General features: G+C 46.2%; 1 protein-coding gene across 1 annotated transcript; it reads left to right on the forward strand.

The window, feature by feature from the left end:
- Positions 1–1,483: 1,483 nt before the first annotated feature.
- LOC112240835 lies at positions 1,484–19,324 on the forward strand (the record flags this gene model as incomplete). The annotated part of the gene is given in 7 exon segments (XM_042316009.1): positions 1,484–1,648; positions 2,738–2,863; positions 5,335–5,475; positions 5,748–5,875; positions 10,541–10,673; positions 10,866–11,031; positions 16,335–19,324. Coding segments are annotated over 7 exon segments (3,356 nt in total), but the record flags the coding sequence as incomplete, so codon positions are not given.
- Positions 19,325–19,365: the final 41 nt, after the last annotated feature.

Below are 19,365 nucleotides of genomic sequence, written 5' to 3' on the forward strand. Positions count from 1 at the left end.
CCGTCTGGGCTCACCCCTCTCTCCCTGACACCGGTCTGGGCCCACCCCTCTCTCCCTGACACCCGTCTGGGCCCACCCCTCTCTCCCTGACACCCGTCTGGGCCCACCCCTCTCTCCCTGACACCCGTCTGGGCCCACCCCTCTCTCCCTGACACCCGTCTGGGCCCACCCCTCTCTCCCTGACACCCGGCTGGTTCCTCCCTGTCCTGGGTTTGTATCCTGAGTCCCTGAGCCCAAAGCCCTCTGCTCCTGAATCAGAGGTGACAATGACACACACACCACACAAATGACACACACAAAAGCATATGCACAAACCCATGATTTCCCCCCCCACCCCCAGCAGATCACATGGTATAATCTAAGCACAGCAGGCTGAACATCTAAACATAGACTCTCATCTGGCTGGTATGTCAAACATGCCACAGCCCCCACAGACAGATGTGTGTGTGTGTGTGTGTGTGTGTGTGTGTGTGTGTGTGTGTGTGTGTGTGTGTGTGTGTGTGTGTGTGAGAGAGGGATAACTTTTCACAGTATGAAGCATAGTTGGCCCTTTGCAAGTGTATTTAATGACAAGCTTCCAGACTGATCGATTTGCAGCGGTAACTATGGTGTGAGTAAACTGTGGTGTGGTAACTATGGTGTGTTAACTGTGGTGTGGTAACTGTGGTGTGGTAACTGTGGTGGTGTGTTAACTGTGGTGTGGTAACTGTGGTGTGGTAACTGTGGTGTGGTAACTGTGGTGTGTTAACTGTGGTGTGGTAACTGTGGTGTGGTAACTATGGTGTGTGTTAACTGTGGTGTGTTAACTGTGGTGTGGTAACTGTGGTGTGGTAACTATGGTGTGGTAACTGTGGTGTGGTAACTATGCTGTGTGTTAACTGTGGTGTGGTAACTGTGGTGTGGTAACTATGCTGTGTGTTAACTGTGGTGTGGTAACTGTGGTGTGTAACTGTGGTGTGGTAACTGTGGTGTGGTAACTGTGGTGTGTTAACTGTGGTGTGTTAACTGTGGTGTGGTAACTGTGGTGTGGTAACTGTGGTGTGGTAACTGTGGTGTGGTAACTGTGGTGTGGTAACTGTGGTGTGGTGACTGTGGTGTGGTAACTGTGGTGTGGTAACTGTGGTGTGTTAACTGTGGTGTGGTAACTGTGGTGTGTTAACTGTGGTGTGGTAACTGTGGTGTGTTAACTGTGGTGTGGTAACTGTGGTGTGGTAACTGTGGTGTGGTAACTATGCTGTGAGTAAACTAAATGCTGTGAGTAAACTGTGGTGCGTTAACTATGCTGTGTGTTAACTGTGGTGTGGTAACTGTGGTGTGGTAACTATGCTGTGAGTAAACTGTGGTGCGTTAACTATGCTGTGAGTAAACTGTGGTGCGTTAACTATGCTGTGTGTTAACTGTGGTGTGCTAACTATGCTGTGTGTAAACTGTGATGCGGTAACTATGCTGTGTGTAAATTGTGGTGTGTTCTGTGTTGTTCCAGACTACTGGTGTTTGGAGGACCTCTACAGGGAGCTGGTCAGGGTGTATGTTGAGGCCATGGTGTCTCTCCAGGGTCGCCCTCCTGACCCAGCCACTGTGGAGGGATGTGCTCACCTCAAACCCAACAACTTCCTGCTTGCCTGGCACACGCCCTTCAATGAGAAAGGTCAGAGGTCACAACAGATGTGTGAGGTCTGATGGTGACATGGTTTAGTAGGGTTCAGTTCAACCTGCACATGTGCAGTCTCTCTCTTTGTCTCTCCATATGGTCATTGTCCTGATGGGTTCTCTCCATGTGGTCAATGTTCTGGTGGGTTCTCACCATGTGGTCAATGTTCTGGTGGGTTCTCTCCATGTGGTCGTTGTTCTGGTGGGTTCTCTCCATGTGGTCGTTGTTCTGGTGGGTTCTCTCCATGTGGTCAATGTTCTGGTGGGTTCTCTCCATGTGGTCGTTGTTCTGACGGGTTCTCTCCATGTGGTCAATGTTCTGGTGGGTTCTCTCCATGTGGTCGTTGTTCTGACGGGTTCTCTCCATGTGGTCGTTGTTCTGGTGGGTTCTCTCCATGTGGTCAATGTCCTGATGGGTTCTCTCCATGTGGTCGTTGTTCTGGTGGGTTCTCTCCATGTGGTCATTGTCCTGATGGGTTCTCTCCATGTGGTCAATGTTCTGGTGGGTTCTCTCCATATGGTCATTGTCCTGATGGGTTCTCTCCATGTGGTCAATGTTCTGGTGGGTTCTCACCATGTGGTTAATGTTCTGGTGGGTTCTCACCATGTGGTTAATGTTCTGGTGGGTTCTCTCCATGTGGTCGTTGTTCTGGTGGGTTCTCTCCATGTGGTCGTTGTTCTGACGGGTTCTCTCCATGTGGTCAATGTTCTTGTGGGTTCTCTCCATGTGGTCGTTGTTCTGACGGGTTCTCTCCATATGGTCAATGTTCTGGTGGGTTCTCACCATGTGGTCAATGTTCTGGTGGGTTCTCTCCATGTGGTCGTTGTTCTGGTGGGTTCTCTCCATGTGGTCAATGTTCTGGTGGGTTCTCTCCATGTGGTCATTGTCCTGATGGGTTCTCTCCAAGTGGTCAATGTTCTGACGGGTTCTCTCCATGTGGTCATTGTCCTGACGGGTTCTCTCCATGTGGTCATTGTTCTGACGGGTTCTCTCCATGTGGTCATTGTTCTGACGGGTTCTCTCCATGTGGTCATTGTTCTGACGGGTTCTCTCCATGTGGTCGTTGTTCTGACGGGTTCTCTCCAGGTTCTGGGTTTGGAGCAGCCACCAAGGCCATGTGTGTGGGGATGAAGTACTGGCAGCCTGAGAGGCTAGACAACCTAGTGGAGGTCAGCATTGAGATGGGGCGCATGACCCACAACCACCCTACAGGTACCATACACCATGACCCACAACCACCCTACAGGTACCATACATCATGACCCACAACCACCCTACAGGTACCATACATCATGACCCACAACCACCCTACAGGTACCATACATCATGACCCACAACCACCCTACAGGTACCATGACCCACAACCACCCTACAGGTACCATGACCCACAACCACCCTACAGGTACCATGACCGACAACCACCCTACAGGTACCATACACCATGACCCACAACCACCCTACAGGTACCATAAATCATGACCCACAACCACCCTACAGGTACCATGACCCACAACCACCCTACAGGTACCATACACCATGACCCACAACCACCCTACAGGTACCATATACATGACCCACAACCACCATACAGGTACCATGACCCACAACCACCCTACAGGTACCATACACTATGACCCACAACCACCCTACAGGTACCATACATCATGACCCACAACCACCCTACAGGTACCATACATCATGACCCACAACCACCCTACAGGTACCATACACCATGACCCACAACCACCCTACAGGTACCATGACCCACAACCACCCCACAGGTACCATACACCATGACCCACAACCACCCTACAGGTCCCATACACCATGACCCACAACTACCCTACAGGTACCATACACCATGACCCACAACCACCCTACAGGTACCATGACCCACAACCACCCCACAGGTACCATACACCATGACCCACAACCACCCTACAGGTACCATATACCATGACCCACAACCACCCTACAAGTACCATACACCATGACCCACAACCACCCTACAGGTACCATACACCAGGACCCACAACCACCCTACAAGTACCATACACCATGACCCACAACCACCCCACAGGTACCATACACCATGACCCACAACCACCCTACAGGTCCCATACACCATGACCCACAACTACCCTACAGGTACCATACACCATGACCCACAACCACCCTACAGGTACCATGACCCACAACCACCCCACAGGTACCATACACCATGACCCACAACCACCCTACAGGTACCATATCCATGACCCACAACCACCCTACAGGTACCATATATACAGTATACCATGACCCACAACCACCCTACAAGTACCATACACCATGACCCACAACCACCCTACAGGTACCATACACCAGGACCCACAACCACCCTACAAGTACCATACACCATGACCCACAACCACCCTACAGGTACCATATACCATGACCCACAACCCCCTACAGGTACCATACCCCAGGACCCACAACCACCCTACAAGTACCATATACCATGACCCACAACCCCCTACAGGTACCATACACCATGACCCACAACCACCCTACAGGTACCATATACCATGACCCACAACCCCCTACAGGTACCATACCCCAGGACCCACAACCACCCTACAAGTACCATACACCATGACCCACAACCCCCTACAGGTACCATATACCATGACCCACAACCCCCTACAGGTACCATACACCAGGACCCACAACCACCCTACAGGTACCATACACCATGACCCACAACCCCCTACAGGTACCATATACCATGACCCACAACCCCCCTACAGGTACCATACACCAGGACCCACAACCACCCTACAGGTACCATATACCATGACCCACAACCCCCTACAGGTACCATACACCAGGACCCACAACCACCCTACAGGTACCATATACCATGACCCACAACCACCCTACAGGTACCATATACCATGACCCACAACCACCCTACAGGTACCATATATACAGTATACCATGACCCACAACCACCCTACAAGTACCATACACCATGACCCACAACCACCCTACAGGTACCATACACCAGGACCCACAACCACCCTACAAGTACCATACACCATGACCCACAACCACCCTACAGGTACCATATACCATGACCCACAACCCCCTACAGGTACCATACCCCAGGACCCACAACCACCCTACAAGTACCATATACCATGACCCACAACCCCCTACAGGTACCATACACCATGACCCACAACCACCCTACAGGTACCATATACCATGACCCACAACCCCCTACAGGTACCATACCCCAGGACCCACAACCACCCTACAAGTACCATACACCATGACCCACAACCCCCTACAGGTACCATATACCATGACCCACAACCCCCCTACAGGTACCATACACCAGGACCCACAACCACCCTACAGGTACCATATACCATGACCCACAACCCCCCTACAGGTACCATACACCATGACCCACAACCACCCTACAGGTACCATAGGCTAGACATTATAGTATAGCCTGCTATTTAACTAGCCTGGTCCTACATCTGTTTGTGCTGTCTTGCTCTAGTGATTAGCCTGGGGACGAGGTTAGTGTCTTACCAACTCCTATAGGCAAGACAACAGCAACAGGTCTGGGAGCAGGTTCACTGGGTTTACCATCTATAATGACATGATAGTGACCTGGCTGATTCCAACAGGTTTCCTGGGCTCTCTGACCACGGCTCTGTTTGCATCGTACGCGGTGCAGGGCAAACCGCTGGTGACCTGGGGTCGCGACCTCATGAAGGTCATCCCCAAGGCCGAGGAGTACTGTAAGAAGACCATACGCCACATGGCAGGTGTGTGTGTGTGTGTGTGACTATGTGTGTGTGTCTGTGTGTGTGTGTGTCTGTGTGTGTGAAAAATAGACTGTGTGTGTGTGACTATGTCTGTGTGTGTGTGTGTGTGTGTGTGTGTGTGTGTGTGTGTGTGTGTGTGTGTGTGTGTGTGTGTGTGTGTGTGTGTGTGTGTGTGTGTGTGTGTGTGTGTGTGTGTGTGTGTGTGTGTGTGTGTGTGTGTGTGTGTGTGTGTCTGTGTGATTAAATGGTGGTGTATGTTGTGTCCACTGCAGAGTACCAGGAGAAGTGGTTCTACTTTGAGGCTAAGTGGCAGTTCTACCTGGAGGAGAGAGGCGTGGAGGAGGAGGGGCAGAACAAGCCCCTGTTTCCTGACACCTACAACGCTGAGGAGACAGACAAGGTCATCCATTGGTTCCATTCTACCTGGAAAACTGGATATTTAAAGATATTTAACAGATGTATTTAACTCAGGTGTGTTCTCCTCTCTACAGGTGTAGAAGTATTTAACTCAGGTGTGTTCTCCTCTCTACAGGTGTAGAAGTATTTAACTCAGGTGTGTTCTCCTCTCTACAGGTGTAGAAGTATTTAACTCAGGTGTGTTCTCCTCTCTACAGGTGTAGAAGTATTTAACTCAGGTGTGTTCTCCTCTCTACAGGTGTAGAAGTATTTAACTCAGGTGTGTTCTCCTCTCTACAGGTGTAGAAGTATTTAACTCAGGTGTGTTCTCCTCTCTACAGGTGTAGATGTATTTAACTCAGGTGTGTTCTCCTCTACAGGTGTAGAAGTATTTAACTCAGGTGTGTTCTCCTCTCTCCAGGTGTAGAAGTATTTAACTCAGGTGTGTTCTCCTCTCTACAGGTGTAGAAGTATTTAACTCAGGTGTGTTCTCCTCTCTACAGGTGTAGAAGTATTTAACTCATGTGTTCTCCTCTCTCCAGGTGTAGAAGTATTTAACTCAGGTGTGTACTCCTCTCTACAGGTGTAGATGTATTTAACTCAGGTGTGTTCTCCTCTACAGGTGTAGAAGTATTTAACTCAGGTGTGTTCTCCTCTCTCCAGGTGTAGAAGTATTTAACTCAGGTGTGTTCTCCTCTCTACAGGTGTAGAAGTATTTAACTCAGGTGTGTTCTCCTCTCTACAGGTGTAGAAGTATTTAACTCAGGTGTGTTCTCTCTCTACAGGTGTAGAAGTATTTAACTCAGGTGTGTTCTCCTCTACAGGTGTAGAAGTATTTAACTCAGGTGTGTTCTCCTCTCTACAGGTGTAGATGTATTTAACTCAGGTGTGTTCTCCTCTCTACAGGTGTGTATTTAACTCAGGTGTGTTCTCCTCTCTACAGGTGTAGATGTATTTAACTCAGGTGTGTTCTCCTCTCTCCAGGTGTAGAAGTATTTAACTCAGGTGTGTTCTCCTCTCTACAGGTGTAGAAGTATTTAACTCAGGTGTGTTCTCCTCTCTACAGGTGTAGATGTATTTAACTCAGGTGTGTTCTCCTCTACAGGTGTAGATGTATTTAACTCAGGTGTGTTCTCCTCTCTACAGGTGTAGAAGTATTTAACTCAGGTGTGTTCTCCTCTCTACAGGTGTAGATGTATTTAACTCAGGTGTGTTCTCCTCTCTACAGGTGTAGAAGTATTTAACTCAGGTGTGTTCTCCTCTCTACAGGTGTAGAAGTATTTAACTCAGGTGTGTTCTCCTCTCTACAGGTGTAGATGTATTTAACTCAGGTGTGTTCTCCTCTCTACAGGTGTAGATGTATTTAACTCAGGTGTGTTCTCCTCTCTACAGGTGTAGATGTATTTAACTCAGGTGTGTTCTCCTCTCTACAGGTGTAGATGTATTTAACACAGGTGTAGAAGTATTTAACTCAGGTGTGTTCTCCTCTCTACAGGTGTAGAAGTATTTAACTCAGGTGTGTTCTCCTCTCTACAGGTGTAGAAGTATTTAACTCAGGTGTGTTCTCCTCTCTACAGGTGTAGATGTATTTAACTCAGGTGTGTTCTCCTCTCTACAGGTGTAGATGTATTTAACTCAGGTGTGTTCTCCTCTCTCCAGGTGTAGATGTATTTAACTCAGGTGTGTTCTCCTCTCTACAGGTGTAGAAGTATTTAACTCAGGTGTGTTCTCCTCTCTACAGGTGTAGATGTATTTAACTCAGGTGTGTTCTCCTCTCTACAGGTGTAGATGTATTTAACACAGGTGTAGAAGTATTTAACTCAGGTGTGTACTCCTCTCTACAGGTGTAGAAGTATTTAACTCAGGTGTGTTCTCCTCTCTACAGGTGTAGAAGTATTTAACTCAGGTGTGTTCTCCTCTCTACAGGTGTAGAAGTATTTAACTCAGGTGTGTTCTCCTCTCTACAGGTGTAGAAGTATTTAACTCAGGTGTGTTCTCCTCTCTACAGGTGTAGATGTATTTAACTCAGGTGTGTTCTCCTCTCTACAGGTGTAGAAGTATTTAACTCAGGTGTGTTCTCCTCTCTACAGGTGTAGAAGTATTTAACTCAGGTGTGTTCTCCTCTCTCCAGGTGTAGATGTATTTAACTCAGGTGTGTTCTCCTCTCTACAGGTGTAGATGTATTTAACTCAGGTGTGTTCTCCTCTCTACAGGTGTAGAAGTATTTAACTCAGGTGTGTTCTCCTCTCTACAGGTGTAGAAGTATTTAACTCAGGTGTGTTCTCCTCTCTACAGGTGTAGATGTATTTAACTCAGGTGTGTTCTCCTCTCTACAGGTGTAGATGTATTTAACTCAGGTGTGTTCTCCTCTCTCCAGGTGTAGATGTATTTAACTCAGGTGTGTTCTCCTCTCTACAGGTGTAGAAGTATTTAACTCAGGTGTGTTCTCCTCTCTACAGGTGTAGAAGTATTTAACTCAGGTGTGTTCTCCTCTCTCCAGGTGTAGATGTATTACTCAGGTGTGTTCTCCTCTCTACAGGTGTAGAAGTATTTAACTCAGGTGTGTTCTCCTCTCTACAGGTGTAGATGTATTTAACTCAGGTGTGTTCTCCTCTCTACAGGTGTAGAAGTATTTAACTCAGGTGTGTTCTCCTCTCTACAGGTGTAGAAGTATTTAACTCAGGTGTGTTCTCCTCTCTACAGGTGTAGAAGTATTTAACTCAGGTGTGTTCTCCTCTCTACAGGTGTAGATGTATTTAACTCAGGTGTGTTCTCCTCTCTACAGGTGTAGAAGTATTTAACTCAGGTGTGTTCTCCTCTCTACAGGTGTAGATGTATTTAACTCAGGTGTGTTCTCCTCTCTACAGGTGTAGATGTATTTAACTCAGGTGTGTTCTCCTCTCTCCAGGTGTAGAAGTATTTAACTCAGGTGTGTTCTCCTCTCTCCAGGTGTAGATGTATTTAACTCAGGTGTGTTCTCCTCTCTACAGGTGTAGAAGTATTTAACTCAGGTGTGTTCTCCTCTCTCCAGGTGTAGAAGTATTTAACTCAGGTGTGTTCTCCTCTCTACAGGTGTCGAAGTATTTAACTCAGGTGTGTTCTCCTCTCTACAGGTGTAGAAGTATTTAACTCAGGTGTGTTCTCCTCTCTACAGGTGTAGAAGTATTTAACTCAGGTGTGTTCTCCTCTCTACAGGTGTAGAAGTATTTAACTCAGGTGTGTTCTCCTCTCTACAGGTGTAGAAGTATTTAACTCAGGTGTGTTCTCCTCTCTACAGGTGTAGAAGTATTTAACTCAGGTGTGTTCTCCTCTCTACAGGTGTAGAAGTATTTAACTCAGGTGTGTTCTCCTCTCTACAGGTGTAGAAGTATTTAACTCAGGTGTGTTCTCCTCTCTACAGGTGTAGAAGTATTTAACTCAGGTGTGTTCTCCTCTCTACAGGTGTAGAAGTATTTAACTCAGGTGTGTTCTCCTCTCTACAGGTGTAGAAGTATTTAACTCAGGTGTGTTCTCCTCTCTACAGGTGTAGAAGTATTTAACTCAGGTGTGTTCTCCTCTCTACAGGTGTAGAAGTATTTAACTCAGGTGTGTTCTCCTCTCTACAGGTGTAGAAGTATTTAACTCAGGTGTGTTCTCCTCTCTACAGGTGTAGAAGTATTTAACTCAGGTGTGTTCTCCTCTCTCCAGGTGTAGATGTATTTAACTCAGGTGTGTTCTCCTCTCTCCAGGTGTAGATGTATTTAACTCAGGTGTGTTCTCCTCTCTACAGGTGTAGATGTATTTAACACAGGTGTGTTCTCCTCTCTCCAGGTGTAGATGTATTTAACACAGGTGTGTTCTCCTCTCTCCAGGTGTAGATGTATTTAACTCAGGTGTGTTCTCCTCTCTCCAGGTGTAGATGTATTTAACTCAGGTGTGTTCTCCTCTCTCCAGGTGTAGATGTATTTAACTCAGGTGTGTTCTCCTCTCTACAGGTGTAGAAGTATTTAACTCAGGTGTGTTCTCCTCTCTACAGGTGTAGATGTATTTAACTCAGGTGTGTTCTCCTCTACAGGTGTAGAAGTATTTAACTCAGGTGTGTTCTCCTCTCTCCAGGTGTAGAAGTATTTAACTCAGGTGTGTTCTCCTCTCTACAGGTGTAGAAGTATTTAACTCAGGTGTGTTCTCCTCTCTACAGGTGTAGAAGTATTTAACTCAGGTGTGTTCTCCTCTCTCCAGGTGTAGAAGTATTTAACTCAGGTGTGTACTCCTCTCTACAGGTGTAGATGTATTTAACTCAGGTGTGTTCTCCTCTCTCCAGGTGTAGAAGTATTTAACTCAGGTGTGTTCTCCTCTCTACAGGTGTAGAAGTATTTAACTCAGGTGTGTTCTCCTCTCTCCAGGTGTAGAAGTATTTAACTCAGGTGTGTTCTCCTCTCTACAGGTGTAGAAGTATTTAACTCAGGTGTGTTCTCCTCTCTACAGGTGTAGAAGTATTTAACTCAGGTGTGTTCTCCTCTCTCCAGGTGTAGAAGTATTTAACTCAGGTGTGTTCTCCTCTCTACAGGTGTAGAAGTATTTAACTCAGGTGTGTTCTCCTCTCTCCAGGTGTAGAAGTATTTAACTCAGGTGTGTTCTCCTCTCTACAGGTGTAGATGTATTTAACTCAGGTGTGTTCTCCTCTCTCCAGGTGTATAAGCGCTGGAGCTCAGAAGGTCGGGCTGGACGGAGAGGTCATGATGCTCCCATGATAGCCTACGATGCTCTCCTGGCCTCAGGCTCCGACTGGACCCAGCTCTGCCGCCGCGCCATGTTCCACGGAGGTGGGCTGTGTGTGTGTGTGTGTGTGTGTGTGCATTGGTTTGTTGTCTGTGTAAGTAGTTTATATAAGAGTTGTGTGGGTAAGTGTGTGTGTGTTCTTGTTGTGTTTGTATATTTATTTGTGTGTGTGTGTGTTGTATGTTGTGTGTCCTTGCCATTAGTATCTTCTCTGACCTTGTCATTGTGTCCCCCAGGGGAGAGCAGTGCCACAGGGCTGATAGCAGGCTGTCTGTACGGTCTCCTGTTCGGCCTGTCCCAGGTCCCTGAAGGGCTGCACCAGGATGTGGACCGACGCACGCGGCTGGAGGAGCTCGGAGCAGAACTGTACAAGGCAGCCTCTGCAGAGAGGAGCACAGAGAAGTAACAACACCACCCTGCCCACACCGCCCTCTTCTGGCCAACATAGGAACTACACATGAATGACTCCACCATGGCTGGCTACTGGCTGCTCACCTACCTACCTACCAAGTGGAGGCTGGTGGGAGGAGCTATAGGAAGACGGCTCATTGCAATGGCTGAAGGGGAATACATATGCTTGATACTGTTCCATTAATTCCATTCCAGCCATTACAATGAGCCTGTCCTTCTATATCTCCTCCTGCCAGCCTCCTCTGCTACCTACCCATCCCACAGCACTACAGCCCCCCTAGCCCGGCCTGTACCCTCCTCTCTGTCTCTCCACTGCTCCTGCTGGGGTCTCTGGAATAGTTCCTTTCCTGTTCCATAAAGTGTTTTGTTTCTAAAAAAAAAACTAAAGTCATTCATGTGGAACTGAATCAGAATCAGAATTGGAACTCCGAAACCGGATCTGTGATGTAACAATTCCATAGATTCCAGAGGCCCCAGGTGTTCTCATCTATAGATGAACGTGGATCAACTAACATCCCTACCTACTGTACACACACCAGTCCTGGGTTTAAAACATGTGATTGGAGACAAAGAAGACGGTCCTGTGTAAATGTGATTTAAACTTACAGGCTTGTTATTAGTCTGCCCCCCCATATTGTATATGTTCCCTATATAAGTGCACTACTTTTGACCCGAACCCTATGTGCCCAGGTCAAAGGTAGTGCTATTTGGGATCCACTCTTAGTCTGTTATTTGCACTCGTCTCATGTTTTGGTTTATTATTGTCTGCTGTGGATTCACCACGAGTGTCATGATAATAATCGTGTTATTATCAGATTAAAGTGAATATCTATATATTACCTCTGAGGTCCGCGTCTCTCTTTGCTACTGTCTTTATAATGCTGTAGAGGTCAGAGGTCAATCCTAACTAACACTGGTGACGTGTCCCAATGATACCTCCTTTCTGCTGAAGTGTGCACTCCACCACCATATTTCATATACCAGTCATTTCCTTTCAAATCAGTGAAGGGAAGTGAACAAGTGCACACTCTGGGAGGAAGGAGAGATAATTGGGACACCTCACTGTACCAGGACCCTAGAAACCACCATTCCTAGGAAACTATGCAATAGTCTGTTTCTCTCTCTTCTCTACTTACCCCCACTTCCCTGTTACAGACCAACTAAACAGTCCCTGTTATAGATCAACTACACAGTCCCTGCTACAGATCAACCTGTTATAGATCAACTAAACAGTCCCTGTTACACATCAACTACACAGTCCCTGCTACAGATCAACCTGTTACACATCAACTAAACAGTCCCTGTTATAGATCAACTAAACAGTCCCTGTTATAGATCAACTACACAGTCCCTGTTATAGATCAACTAAACAGTCCCTGTTATAGATCAACTACACAGTCCCTGTTATAGATCAACTAAACAGTCCCTGCTACAGATCAACCTGTTATAGATCAACTAAACAGTCCCTGTTATAGATCAACTAAACAGTCCCTGCTACAGATCAACCTGTTACAGATCAACTAAACAGTCCCTGCTACAGATCAACCTGTTACACATCAACTAAACAGTCCCTGTTATAGATCAACTAAACAGTCCCTGCTACAGATCAACCTGTTATAGATCAACTAAACAGTCCCTGTTACAGACCAACTACACAGTCCCTGTTACAGATCAACCTGTTACACATCAACTACACAGTCCCTGATACAGATCAACCTGTTACACATCAACTAAACAGTCCCTGTTATAGATCAACTAAACAGTCCCTGGTAGACAGATACAACCTGTTATAGATCAACTAAACAGTCCCTGTTATAGATCAACTAAACAGTCCCTGCTACAGATCAACCTGTTATAGATCAACTAAACAGTCCCTGTTATAGATCAACTAAACAGTCCCTGTTACAGATCAACTAAACAGTCCCTGTTACAGATCAACTAAACAGTCCCTGTTACAGATCAACTAAACAGTCCCTGATACAGATCAACCTGTTACAGATCAACTAAACAGTCCCTGTTATAGATCAACTACACAGTCCCTGTTACACATCAACTAAACAGTCCCTGTTACACATCAATTCTACACTGCTAGAACATTCACTGAAATCTAAATCATCTCTAAATCTGCTGCTATAGTACAGAGATGGTAGAGGTTACAGTAGTACAGAGATGGTAGAGGTTATAGTAGTACAGAGATGGTAGAGGTTACAGTACAGAGATGGTAGAGGTTATAGTACAGAGATGGTAGAGGTTACAGTACAGAGATGGTAGAGGTACAGAGATAGAGGTTACAGAGATGGTAGAGGTTACAGTACAGAGATGGTAGAGGTTATAGTACAGAGATGGTAGAGGTTATAGTACAGAGATGGTAGAGGTTACAGTACAGAGATGGTAGAGGTTATAGTACAGAGATGGTAGAGGTTATAGTACAGAGATGGTAGAGGTTATAGTAGTACAGAGATGGTAGAGGTTATAGTAGTACAGAGATGGTAGAGGTTATAGTACAGAGATGGTAGAGCTTATAGTACAGAGATGGTAGAGGTTATAGTAGTACAGAGATGGTAGAGGTTATAGTACAGAGATGGTAGATGTTACAGTACAGAGATGGTAGAGGTTATAGTAGTACAGAGATGGTAGAGGTTATAGTACAGAGATGGTAGATGTTACAGTACAGAGATGGTAGAGGTTATAGTAGTACAGAGATGGTAGATGTTACAGTACAGAGATGGTAGAGGTTATAGTACAGAGATGGTAGAGGTTATAGTACAGAGATGGTAGAGGTTATAGTACAGAGATGGTAGAGGTTATAGTACAGAGATGGTAGAGGTTATAGTACAGAGATGGTAGATGTTACAGTACAGAGATGGTAGAGGTTATAGTAGTACAGAGATGGTAGAGGTTATAGTACAGAGATGGTAGATGTTACAGTACAGAGATGGTAGAGGTTATAGTACAGAGATGGTAGAGGTTATAGTACAGAGATGGTAGAGGTTATAGTAGTACAGAGATGGTAGATGTTACAGTACAGAGATGGTAGAGGTTATAGTACAGAGATGGTAGAGGTTATAGTACAGAGATGGTAGAGGTTATAGTAGTACAGAGATGGTAGAGGTTATAGTACAGAGATGGTAGATGTTACAGTACAGAGATGGTAGAGGTTATAGTAGTACAGAGATGGTAGAGGTTATAGTACAGAGATGGTAGATGTTACAGTACAGAGATGGTAGAGGTTATAGTAGTACAGAGATGGTAGATGTTACAGTACAGAGATGGTAGAGGTTATAGTACAGAGATGGTAGAGGTTATAGTACAGAGATGGTAGAGGTTATAGTAGTACAGAGATGGTAGAGGTTATAGTACAGAGATGGTAGATGTTACAGTACAGAGGTGGTAGAGGTTATAGTAGTACAGAGATGGTAGAGGTTATAGTAGTACAGAGATGGTAGAGGTTATAGTACAGAGATGGTAGAGGTTACAGAGATAGAGGTTATAGTACAGAGATGGTAGAGGTTATAGTAGTACAGAGATGATAGAGGTTATAGTAGTACAGAGATGATAGAGGTTATAGTAGTACAGAGATGGTAGAGGTTATAGTACAGAGATGGTAGAGGTTATAGTAGTACAGAGATGGTAGAGGTTATAGTAGTACAGAGATGGTAGAGGTTATAGTACAGAGATGGTAGAGGTTATAGTACAGAGATGGTAGAGGTTATAGTACAGAGGTGGTAGAGGTTATAGTAGTACAGAGATGGTAGAGGTTATTGTACAGAGATGGTAGAGGTTATAGTAGTACAGAGATGGTAGAGGTTATAGTAGTACAGAGATGATAGAGGTTATAGTAGTACAGAGATGATAGAGGTTATAGTAGTACAGAGATGGTAGAGGTTATAGTACAGAGATGGTAGAGGTTATAGTATAGAGATGGTAGAGGTCATAGTACAGAGATGATAGAGGTTATAGTACAGAGATGATAGAGGTTATAGAGGTACAGAGATGGTAGAGGTTATAGTACTACAGAGATGGTAGAGGTTATAGTAGTACAGAGATGGTAGAGGTTATAGTAGTACAGAGATGATAGAGGTTATAGTACAGAGATGGTAGAGGTTATAGTGCAGAGATGGTAGAGGTTACAGTACAGAGATGGTAGAGGTTATAGTACAGAGATGGTAGAGGTTATAGTACAGAGATGGTAGAGATTATTGTACAGAGATGATAGAGGTTATAGTACAGAGATGGTAGAGGTTATAGTACAGAGATGGTAGAGGTTATAGTAGTACAGAGATGGTAGAGGTTATAGTACAGAGATGGTAGAGGTTATAGTACAGAGATGGTAGAGGTTATAGTAGTACAGAGATGGTTGAGGTTATTGTACAGCGATGGTAGAGGTTATAGTAGTACAGAGATGGTAGAGGTTATAGTAGTACAGAGATGGTAGAGGTTATAGTAGTACAGAGATGGTAGAGGTTATAGTAGTACAGAGATGGTAGAGGTTATAGTAGTACAGAGATGGTAGAGGTTATAGTAGTACAGAGATGGTAGAGGTTATAGTACAGAGATGGTAGAGGTTATAGTATAGAGATGGTAGAGGTTATAGTACAGAGATGGTAGAGGTTATAGTACAGAGATGGTAGAGGTTATAGTACAGAGATGGTAGAGGTTATAGTACAGAGATGGTAGAGGTTATAGTAGTACAGAGATGGTAGAGGTTATAGTAGTACAGAGATGGTAGAGGTTATTGTACAGAGATGGTAGAGGTTATAGTACAGAGATGGTAGAGGTTATAGTATAGAGATGGTAGAGGTTATAGTACAGAGATGGTAGAGGTTATAGAGGTACAGAGATGGTAGAGGTTATAGTAGTACAGAGATGGTAGAGGTTATAGTAGTACAGAGATGGTAGAGGTTATAGTAGTACAGAGATGGTAGAGGTTATAGTAGTACAGAGATGGTAGAGGTTGTTATAGTAGTACAGAGATGATAGAGGTTATAGTACAGAGATGGTAGAGGTTATAGTACAGAGATGATAGAGGTTATAGTAGTACAGAGATGATAGAGGTTATAGTAGTACAGAGATGATAGAGGTTATAGTAGTACAGAGATGGTAGAGGTTATAGTACAGAGATGGTAGAGGTTGTTATAGTACATAGATGGTAGAGGTTGTTATAGTACAGAGATGGTCGAGGTTAGTAAGCCCTATCACAGGATGTTTCCGTTACAGAAATACAATCTAGATTCTATTTCTATGTTCCCTGTTCTGTCCTTAGAACAAAGCTAAGTCCTTATGTTTCCCTACAGAGCAGAGAGAGCAGTGATTGCAGGGCCATCAGGCCTCATTGTGGACACCAGAACTCTGAGGAGGCTGGTTTGGGACCGGACGACCCGCCCGGAGCTCAGAGGGATTCTGGAGAGCCTGTTCCACTACCTAACCCAGGACCTGCCCGGCCGGAGCCCCACCGCGAGGCCCCCTGAGAGGTTAGGGCTGGAGGTCAGTGTGGGGTTGGAGGTGCCCCAGTTCAGCAGGTGTGGAGGTCGACCAGCAGGGAGCGACGTCTCAAGACGCCTCACCTCCTTCCAGCTTCTCCAGGCCAAGTTCCTGAGGAACACCCCCAACCCTCCGCTCACTCACCGCCGGGAGGTGGGGGCCCTGGCACTGTCCTCCAGAGGGGGTGGAGGGGGAGGCTGTGGGAGCCAGAGCCATGGCAGAGAGACCCCTAGTGGACAGGTTGAGGGCTGCATTCCCAAAACAGGACGTAGAGTGAGAAAGGGGAACACTGTTAAGGATGTGCTGGCCAGGTTTGCTGCAGCAACGCAGAAAGAGAGGGGAGGGGCCACACAGGGGGGAGGAGCGTCGAAAAGACCCCGACCGATCGGCAAGGGGCAGCTACTGTCTGCCATAATGGACAAGTTTGAAACCATGGCGACGGTGCACCGGGGAAGTGACGTGAGTTGCCAGAAGAAAAGCTCCTCTCCTGGTACCAGCTCATCTGGACGTGTCAACGAATTAGTGAGTCGTCAGGAAGAAGAGGGACAACAGTGCTTAGGTCAACCCGTCAAAGGTCAGAGTTCAGTGAAGCAACAGGTTAAGAGTAAAGGCTGGGGACAGCCGAGGAAACAGAACCCCTCTGGAGTACAGGAAGGAGATAGAGGATCAGAGAAGACAGTAGCTGGTCTGAAGGACTCACTTCAACACAGAAAAGGGAGGAACTGGAATCAGAAGGTGAAAGGTCACTCTGTAGTCAATAAGCAGATAAGGGGTCCAGGTTCAGATCAAGAAGCTGAAGGTCAGATTCAGGATTCAATTAAGGTGGTAGAAGTTTGGGGTGCGAATCAACAGGTAGAGACTCTGGGTACGAACCAACAGGTAGAAACTCTGGGTACGAACCAACAGGTAGAGATTCAGGGTACGAACCAACAGGTAGAGACTCTGGGTACGAACCAACAGGTAGAGATTCAGGGTACGAACCAACAGGTAGAGACTCTGGGTATGAACCAACAGGTAGAGACTCTGGGTACGAACCAACAGGTAGAGATTCAGGGTACGAACCAACAGGTAGAGACTCTGGGTACGAACCAACAGGTAGAGATTCAGGGTACGAACCAACAGGTAGAGACTCTGGGTATGAACCAACAGGTAGAGACTCTGGGTACGAACCAACAGGTAGAGACTCTGGGTACGAACCAACAGGTAGAGACTCTGGGTACGAACCAACAGGTAGAGACTCTGGGTACGAACCAACAGGTAGAGACTCTGGGTACGAACCAAGAACAGATTGTTAGCTCAGGTCAAAGACGAGAAGGCCATGGTTCAGAATTTAACAAGGAGCTAAAGGTTCAGAGTGAAAACATTGAAGTTAAGGCCTCAGTGGGTCAGGAAGTGGTGGTACAGGCTTCACATCAGGAAAATGAGGATCCTGATCAAGACAGTGAAGTTGAAGTTTCAGGTCAGGAGCTCAAGGCACAGGTTACAGGTCAGGAGGTCAAGGCACAGGTTTCAGATAAGGAATTAAAGGTACAGGTCTTAGGTCAGGAGCTCAGCTATGTGCAGGTAGAGCTGCTCTGCTCTGCTGCAGTGGTCCAGTGGTCTCCCCCAGCACCCCAGGTAGGGATACCTGAGGTAGAGGCCTTGCAGTCTGTGTACCTGGCAACGCTTCTCCCTTGTTCTCCTGTGTGGGCACTAGCTTCCTCTGTGGATCCACCAGCACAGAAATACTCAGGGTTAGGGTCCAAAACCAGGACCCTGGAAGGCTCACATCTCTCCTACCCCTGTAAAAAACAGTACATGGATCCACCCCAACCCCGGTCCACCCAGAGAGGCCAGCCCAGATACCCCATCCCTAGGAGGGCCCACGGCTCAGAATCAGAACCATCAGAACTGGGCCAGGCCCATAATGCCAGCCTCTCACCCCCACCTTCTGAATCTACGACCCCTGATGTCATGACCTCTGTCCCCACAACCCCTGATCTTGACCTTTGCTTCCTGCCATCAGCGCCCACAACGTCCAACCAGGAGCACCGCCCACATGAAGCCAAACAGGAAGTAAATGTCCTCATGGCACTGCAAAGTGGGGAGGGGGAGGTGACATGTCAGGAGGGGGAGGGGCAGGGTAGCGCTGTGATGTCACACAAAGATGATGTCATCACTATGCGTGGTTCAAGTGTTGCAGAGCCAGAAAGACTACAGACAGAAAAGCAGGAGAGACCAAAGTACAGGACGTTAAACTACAGCGACCCTTCTGCGAAACTGATTTATAAACCCAGAATCATCCGATTCACAGATACCTTTAATTTCTAAGTCACTCGTCCACTCACTCTGACTTCAGTGATGCGTCCGTCTGTGAAGGATAAAAGCCTTCTGAACTTTCTCTCTCCTCACAGTGAAACACAATACACCTTCAAGGTCATGCTAGCTATCCCATGTGTTGCTGTCCTCAAAGCCGTGGGGTTGCAGGAAGCAGCCTACGCTCTACGTGTGGTGATTACTCAGAAGCTGTGTAATGCTCTAAGTAGAGTAGAGTAGCGTGTGTGTGTGTGTGCGTGCGTGTGTGTGTGTGTGTGTGCTTGCGTGTGTGTGTGTGTTGTCCGTACTGTAACAGTGGAAAGACAAACAGAACAGTGGTGTTAAACATTGACTAAGCTAAGCCTAATCTTTAGAATGGGATTTTCGTGGAAAACAATGTGAAGCAATAATATCAGGACTTAAACTGTAGCTATGACAACCGAGTCAAACGAACCTCTGCTCTTTATCAGATTAAAGAAACTCAATCCCTTATCTTGTAGTTATTGTATTGTTGACGTTGTGATCAATCTGAAACAGTTTTACTGTTCC

Source organism: Oncorhynchus tshawytscha, unplaced genomic scaffold, assembly GCF_018296145.1.
Source record: "Oncorhynchus tshawytscha isolate Ot180627B unplaced genomic scaffold, Otsh_v2.0 Un_contig_6491_pilon_pilon, whole genome shotgun sequence".
Taxonomy (NCBI): Eukaryota; Metazoa; Chordata; class Actinopteri; order Salmoniformes; family Salmonidae; genus Oncorhynchus; species Oncorhynchus tshawytscha.